At 66.5% G+C, this 7,562-nt stretch overlaps 3 protein-coding genes across 3 annotated transcripts; all 3 read left to right on the forward strand.

The window, feature by feature from the left end:
* Positions 1-162: 162 nt before the first annotated feature.
* On the forward strand, positions 163-2,448 carry MNEG_9565 (hypothetical protein; the record flags this gene model as incomplete). Its single annotated transcript, XM_014041960.1, has 6 exons — positions 163-168; positions 629-674; positions 916-1,173; positions 1,455-1,561; positions 1,970-2,017; positions 2,287-2,448. 6 exons carry the CDS (start codon positions 163-165, stop codon positions 2,446-2,448), a joined length of 627 nt encoding a protein of 208 aa, XP_013897414.1.
* Positions 2,449-4,465: 2,017 nt separating this feature from the next.
* MNEG_9566 (hypothetical protein) lies at positions 4,466-5,209 on the forward strand (the record flags this gene model as incomplete). Its single annotated transcript, XM_014041961.1, has 2 exons — positions 4,466-4,668; positions 4,915-5,209. 2 exons carry the CDS (start codon positions 4,466-4,468, stop codon positions 5,207-5,209), a joined length of 498 nt encoding a protein of 165 aa, XP_013897415.1.
* A 1,227-nt stretch (positions 5,210-6,436) lies between these two features.
* MNEG_9567 (hypothetical protein) lies at positions 6,437-7,383 on the forward strand (the record flags this gene model as incomplete). Its single annotated transcript, XM_014041962.1, has 3 exons — positions 6,437-6,685; positions 6,825-6,914; positions 7,171-7,383. 3 exons carry the CDS (start codon positions 6,437-6,439, stop codon positions 7,381-7,383), a joined length of 552 nt encoding a protein of 183 aa, XP_013897416.1.
* Between the last annotated feature and the right edge of the window lie 179 nt (positions 7,384-7,562).

The raw sequence follows: 7,562 nt of genomic DNA on the forward strand, positions 1-7,562 counted from the left end.
CCCCCGCCTCACCCCATCCCCACTCAACCCCTCCCTCACCCTCACCCCCACCCCCAGATCCTCATTGACGCGGGCATCAAGAGCGCAGACACCGTGGTGGTCGGCCAGGGGGCGGCCGCGGGGCCTGAGCTGGAGACAGACGCCAAGGTCCTCGCGTCACTCATGCAGGTGTGGAGGAAGGGGGAGGGGGGCGCAGAGCGTCGAATGCATGTGGGGTTCAGGAACGTCAAATGCAGGTGGCGCCGCAGTGCGAGGCCTCACGCGCGGGTGTTTTTTGTTGGGGGGGAGAGCATCACGTGCGTGCAGTGCCATTGTGATAAGCCCCGCAGCCGGGTGGGGGGGGCGTAGGGCGCCACATCAGCGCCGCGCCGCCGCCAGGCGGGGCAGAGCACCGCATGCAGGTGGCGCTGCGGCGCGGCGCGGCGCGCGCGCCGATCACAAGCGCGGCCCAGCGCTCGGCATCCGGGAGGCGCTTGAGGGCGGATGGGTGCGGATGCCCGGCAGGTCGCGGCGGTGCCAGATTTTGCGGTCTCGCGGCGGCGCGGCCGCGGCCGCTGCTCTATGGGTAAAGTGCAGACGCTCCCTGGCGATGCGACCCTGGCCGCCGCCCCCTCCTCGCCCCTCTCAGGTGCAGGACGCCGTGATGGCCAGCAAGCGCAAGGGCGCGCCGCACGGTGCGTGGGCTGTAATTTGGACTGCTTTTGGGGCCGCAGGCTCTCCCGACGCCGACACCCGCGCGCGTGTGCGCGCTCCCGCGCCTGCGCCTTAGCTCGTCCCTCAGCACAAGAGCAGCTTTGTCCTTCGGCAGCACCGCACAAGGTCAAGCCCAAGCCCACCCTCGGGGCGCACGCGCGCCAGGAAATCCCATACGACTCTTAACCTTCTTATCTGGCTCCCGTTGCGTGTAATCCTCAGTCGTCGCGCCCATCCGGCGCTACGCAACCAGCAAGCTCGCCTACCAGTACTTTGACACCTTACTAAGGGAGACGCAGCTGCAGGTGCAGCAGCTGCAGCAGGCGCTGGCCGCCGCCACCGCAAACGCCGCCGCGGCTGCCGCGCAGCCGGGCGGGGCGGGCGGAGGCGGGAGCAGCGGCGGCGGCAGCGGCGTGGCGGCAGCGCAGGCGGCGCTGGACAAGGCGCAGGCGGCGAGCGAGGCCGTAATCAAGGCGCCGGGTGGGTGGGCGCTGTCTGGGCCCGCGCTGGGCACAGGACGACGCCAGCGAGCTGCCGCGGCGACCGCGCGGTGCCCTGCCTCCCTGTCCTCCAAACCTCCGGCTGCCTCGCAACGCAGCAGCGGCGATCTGACCCGGTGCATGGCTCGCCTGCACAGGTGCCCCTTGGCATTGCTGCACCTGCTCCAACGACGCGCCGTTCCCTCCAATTCCAATTTTCTTTTTCATCCCTTGACAGGCGCACAATCCCGCTGACCGCCGCGCCCCCCCAAACCCGTGCAGACTTCATCAATACGAGTGACGTCATCAGCGCGGTGCTGACCCAGGTGGTGGCTGAGAGCTCCTACGACCTCCTGATGAGGGAGCTGCTTTACAGCACAAAGGGCCAGGTACGCGCGGGTGCTGCTGCTGCTGCTGCTGCTGCTGCTGCTGCTGCTGCTGCTGCTGCTGCTGCTGCTGCTGCTGCTGCTGCTGCTGCTGCTGCTGCTGCTGCTGCTGCTGCTGCTGCTGCTGCTGCCAAATCACGCGTCAGTGGTCTTGAAGATGGGAAGGGATTGGGCGTTTCCAAGGGAGTACTGGCATCGTCGCAGGCGCCGCCGGCGAGCGGGCCGCCCCGATCGTTTGTCCTGCAAGCGCTGCGGGGCGCCGCGCACCGGCGCCGCTGCTGTCGGCGCCAGCGTTGTGTGCGTTACTGTGTTGTCGTGGCGCGAGCGGGCACCTGACTGGTTGTCATGGCGCGAGCGGGCACCTGAATGCCGGGCCGCGCCGACGTCGCGCCTCTACCGGCCGCCTTGCAGGAGCTGTACCTGCGGAACCCGGCCTCCTTCAACATCGTGCCCGGCCAGGTGACAGGACGGCGGGCGCGGGCACGGGCGCGCGGGCGGGCGGCGCAGGCCTCCACGTTTGTGGGCGCTCTGCGCCCCCTTGGCTGGCGCGTGCAGTAGTACACACACCAACCCAACCAGAAGCGTGGAGATGAAAAGAGCACCGACTGATCAAGCAACAAATGCGCCGACTGCGCGCAAATCTCAGCTGCGCGTTCTTGGACGCATCCCAAACCTACCACCTCTGAAACGGCACGCCGCTCCGTGCCGCCCCCTGCCGCAACCGCCAGGCCATGTCTTTCGCTGAGCTGGCGGAGTCGGTGCGCCTCACCCGCCAGACCGCCGTCGGCTACATCAGGGCCGGCCGCCTGGCGGTCCTCGCGCCGCACGCGTCCCACCAGGTCGTGTTCGGCCCCGACGACAGGGTGGTCGTGATCGCCGAGGAGTACTGATCTGGGGCCGGTGCGAGGAACTCTGATCTGGGGGAGATCTGGCGATCTGGGCGCGCCGGCTGGGCGAGCAAGCCCGGCGACGGATGAGTGGATGGCAGCGTGCGGGCGCCCGCCGCAAGCACTTGTATTCATTGGTCGAATTCGGCCTCAAAGTATGGCGACATCATTGTGCTCATTGCTCTACTGCAAGACAGGCATAGCGCTCTCCGCTCTGAGCTCGCCTCCCGGCCGCGCTTGGCCGTGACGGCGCCGCCCCGCGCCCTGCGAGCGGAAGCGGAGCGGGCGGCGCTGTCAGGCCTTGATGCTGCCCCGGCGGCGCGGCCGGAGAGGCATGCCCTCCACTCCACAGTTTTGATCATTATTCTGCCGCGTCAGGCTGCTGGAAGCGACGGCTCTTCGACGCAGGGGTCTGCTGGGGGGCCACTTTGACGGCTTTTGTCGGCTGGGGCCGCGCGGGCGCTGGCAGGCCCTCCCCCCCCAAGGCCTGCGCCACTTGAGCAAACACTCTTTGGAGTGCAGTGATCTGCGCCTGCCTCCCACCAGACACCCCACTGAATGCACCCATGCGCCCCTCAAAGAGGCTGCGGCGGCCCGTCAATGCCATAGGAGCCACGCCCTGAATCGTGCGCGCCCCGCTGCCTAATTGCATTTGCTCGGCTGCGCTTTTTCGTCCTGTACGCCGGGCAAGCGCGCTGTCCTTGTGTTTGTCTTGGCTGGCCCTCGAGCACCCCAATCTGCGCAAAACCGTTGCTGCCAGCTCGCGCGCTTGATGGCGCAAACTGCGCCCCTTTTCAGCCACTCTCGCGGCCCCGCGCCCGCGCACCCAAACTCAAGCACATCTTGATCTTTATCTTTGTTTTGTCGTCGGCGGATTTTTGGGACACGAGCTGTGCACCACTCGGTGCGGTTCCTGCAAGCCGATGACCATGTAGGGGTTTTCATCAAGCCATCCGCGTGCCCTTGTCCTGCAGGCTTCCCCCTCGCTGTGCCAGGGGCAGCCGATGCGTGCGTGCAGTGCGTGCGGTGCATGCGGCATCTCGGGTTGTCGCGTCGTTTTGACTGTGGATTGGTCGCCATGCGGTCTGTCTTGCGAGCTGGGCCAGGAGACTTCACGGCCATCACGGGTCGAGTGCCCCATCGCTTGACGCGTGAGGCTCCACTATGTGTAAGCCCACTGTTGGGCACACATGCATCACGTGCCAGCCGTAGCGCACTACGGGGCCACCAGCGCAGGCGACTGCCAACGCCGCCCCTTCTGGTCCTCACACAAACTGGAGCTGAACCTTTCAGATCGACTGATGCCAATGCAGCCAGGCGCGGGCTTGGCAGTGGATGGCAACACCGCTGATGCCAGCGGCGCTGGCGCGGACTGCATGACTCAGCTCGCATTGACAGCACCCACAACACTCGCAACTTGCGAGCTTAGTGAAGTATCCGATTGATTGTGTGTAAATCCCACCACAGTCGCTTGTCACAACGAGACTTTTGCGCGCTGTGTGACTTTCACACAAGCGCGGGTGAGTCGTGAGTGGGGCGTCCTGCAGTAACGGTGAGTATTAATTTTGGATTGATTTGGATCTCTTCGGCTACGAAGCAGCCGTTTTTCGTGAGATGAGGCCCCGCGCGCAGTGACAATGGAGGCGACGGCGTGCCGCCAGTGCCGTTGGTGCTGCGACCCACCTACGGCATGAAAAAGCGGCACTCCGGGCCTCAGCGAAAGGGGCGCCGCAGCCCCCGGAATGAATGTTGAAACAGTTGCATTGTGCACATAGGAATGTGTTGCGTACGACTGGTGGCCTGCGCAGTCCCCATAAAGACACCGCACAATGCGCGACCGTGGCCCACTGCACCACCTCCCAGCCGGGCAAAGCGGCGTTGGCCCTTGCGCCGCTTTCGCCCCTATTTATTCCTGATCCATCTAAACCCCACAAAATCCACAAACACGTAGGCATCAGAACACCAGGTGTTCAAGCCCACGAGAGGATTCAAAAAAGGCACCCAGGCAGCAGCAGCTGCCATGCCGTCCCGCGCCGCGCTGCTCGCCGCCGCGCTGTGCGTGGCCGCCGCGGCGCAGCTGCGCCCGGCGGCGGCGCGCAAGGTCTGGGCGACGGTGCCGTACACTGTCAGGGGATCGGTGGCGCAGCTGGCGAGCACTGGAGCCAAAGGGGGCCTGGATGTGGGCGGGCAGCTGCTCCTCGACCTTGAGCTTTCAGAGGGCGGGTGAGCGTCCATTCGGCCCCCCGAGAGGGCGATGACGTCAGCGGCAGCGGGGCGGGCAGGGGCCGCCAGCGAGACGCCGATCCAGACCGCTCGCAGGGGGGCGCGGCGGGGGATGACGCCTTGCTACCCCTAGGTCGGGGCCGTTGGGTCATGGGTCACTGCGCATCCCTCGCAGGCATATCGCACCGACCCTGCCGCCGTCCTCCCCACTGCACCACCTTCCCCCCTTGACCCGCCCCTGTCCAGGCGCCCAACGGGCCGCGTGTACGGCGCCTGCCGCGCCGTCGCCGCGGCCCCTGGCGGCGGCGTGCGGACGCTCTGCACCAATCATTTTGAGTGGGACGGCGGGGACTCCACCATGGTGGGCCATGCCTCTGGGGTTTTCAAGGCGGGCAGCGCCTTGGCTTTCAAGATCAGCATTGTGGGCGGCATCGGCAAGTGGCAGGGCGCCCACGGAGAAGATCTGGAGTTCAAGTTTGACCCAAAATCGGGCGCGGGCGGCGGCAAGATCGTGCTGTACTGCCTGGATGGGCGGTGCTGAGTGCGAGACGTGGGCCCGCCGGCGACCCCGGCCGCTCGGCGGGCGCTGCAGCGAATGGCAAGGAGTGGATTGGCCCATGCTGGCACTCAGGGCCGTATCAGCGCCCTTGCTGGACGCTGTTATGTTGGTTCAGTTAGCTTTGACTGCCACTTCGACCACGCATTTGACCGTTGACTGATAAGGTTGTAGACGCACAGGATTTGGCTGTGGCTGGGCGTCTTTTGCATGGTTTCTGGAATAGCGTGTGCAGGTCCCCTCACAAAAAGGTCCCCTCAGCCCTTGTGTCGCACGCGACCTCACTGCCGGCCTGTCAGAGCGGCTGCACCCTGGCAGGCTCGGAGCGCCGCACGTTTCGTGCTACAAGCACTGCGTGTCTCTTCTGGCCTGTCTCTTGGCTTTTGGCCCCTGTGACAGGACACGCGGTTGAGGGACACCGCAGCTGCCACATCTGGTGGGAGATTCCAGAGATCCCCAGCCCAATGAGGCATGCGGCAGCTTCCACCTCGGTTCATACAACCTCCCCGCCACAACCCGTCAAATCCATTCTCCAATTTCTCTGCTTGCATGTTGTTTATGTGAGACTTGCAGCCATTTGTTTGCATGTGTTAGGGTCATGAGCAACCGCAATGCTGCCAGATATGGGCCCCCGTCGCTGTGGACACGCGAGCAGGTGTCAAGAAAGCAGCACTGAGTGGGATCATGCACAGCTAAACATGCATGTATCTGCCGCCGGGTCTGGGCTGCTCGGTCATGCCAGCATTGACAGGCAAATATGCCTGCTCAGGGTGCAGCAAGCGATCGGCGCCTTGCACGCAGCCTGCCGGCCACAGGGCCGGGTGTGATCGCATGAATGGTCAAGGGGCGTGCTAATGAAGCGGCTGAGGGGCCTGAAGCATTGAGAGGGTCTGGGTCACCGGGGCAAGGCCGCTGCCATCGTTGGCACTGCTCCGACACGGCTGGGTCAGCCCTAGCAGCCCCGTATGAGAATGTAGGGGATAAGAGCGCATCCATATTTGCATCAGTGCGGGCGCGGGGGCCTCAGCGCAAGTCGCGTTGGATGGCCTGTGGTGTTAGAGGCTCCGAATTCTGCTCCCCTTTATCGCGCCGCCTTCATTCCGCCCAATTGTATACCCATTGCACCCGAGGGTATCGTGGTGCTTATCAATTGCCTAGGGCCTTTCGCCCAGCCCAATCTCGGCATTCCGCACACAGACCACGCCCACGGCGATGCAGCTCACCCAAGCCCATTCCGCCACCCTGGCGGGATGGCGTAGCAAACTGATCGGGGTAATTCGCCCTGCAGTCACCACGCGCAGGGTGGTGCTCGCCGAGGCCCCGCGCCGCGGCGCCACCCAGGCCGCAGTCGCGAACCGGGTTGATGCCCGCACTGCCGCCGCCGCGGACGCCATTCTGCGCTCCCCCCTGGCGCTCGACCTCAGCGCCGACTCCCGCCTGGCCATCGTCGCCCGCAACCTGGTGCGTCCCCGCCCAGACGGCGCAATGCCGGCCCGCCCATTGGGCTGAATTGACCTTTTTCCGCGCGCGCGCGCCGCCCGCCGCCGCCGCCCCGGCCCGGCCCGCGCCTAACCTGGCGCCTCCCCCCTGACGCCCCCAGGATGAGGATGAGATTTCTGAGGCCGCCGTGCGCCTGGTGCGCGAGCACGGCCTTATGCTGGCCAAGTCCATGATTGCCGAGGACCCCACGGTGAGCGGGCCCCCACCCCCCTGCCGCCACGCGCGCCGCGCGCGCGTGCGCATCTGCATGCGCGCGCCCCCGTCCCCCGCCCCAACGCGAGGCGCCCCTGGCCCGGGGTGCCCGCTCACAGCTCGCCGGCACGCCCAATGTGCCACCCGCGGCCCCGCCGCGCGCAATGCATGCCCTGTGATGCCTCGCGGCACCCCTGCTGTCCGCCGCGCCTGCTGGCATCTTCCCAGTCACCCTTGCCCTCCTGATGCCCCAGGTCCTGTCTGGCTCCAACTCTGAGGACGTGGCCATTTTCAAGGCCCTGCAGGTGGGCATTCTCAGCCGGGCTTTGCGGGCCACGCCGCCCCGGCCGCGCCCCGCGCGGCCCGGCCGCGGCACTAGATGCCCCCTGTCAGCGCCACGGCGACACGGGCGCGCGACCCGGCCGTCGGGCCTGCATTGGCGCGCAGGCGGCCCCTGGAAGCCCTAAATTGGCACGCGCAAGGGGTGTGCCAGGTTTCCCAAGGCTCTGTCGACGGCGAGGCCGGCTGTGAAGCCAGTGACGTGCCTGTACAGGTCGCCCCGCATGTGCGCACCTGGTGCGCGCGTGCTTCCCACTTCGCCCCGCCCCGGCCCCCTCACCGACCCCCGCCCCCTTTCCTGTCCTCC

This window comes from Monoraphidium neglectum, assembly GCF_000611645.1.
Source record: "Monoraphidium neglectum strain SAG 48.87 unplaced genomic scaffold scaffold01980, whole genome shotgun sequence".
Lineage (NCBI taxonomy): Eukaryota > Viridiplantae > Chlorophyta > Chlorophyceae > Sphaeropleales > Selenastraceae > Monoraphidium > Monoraphidium neglectum.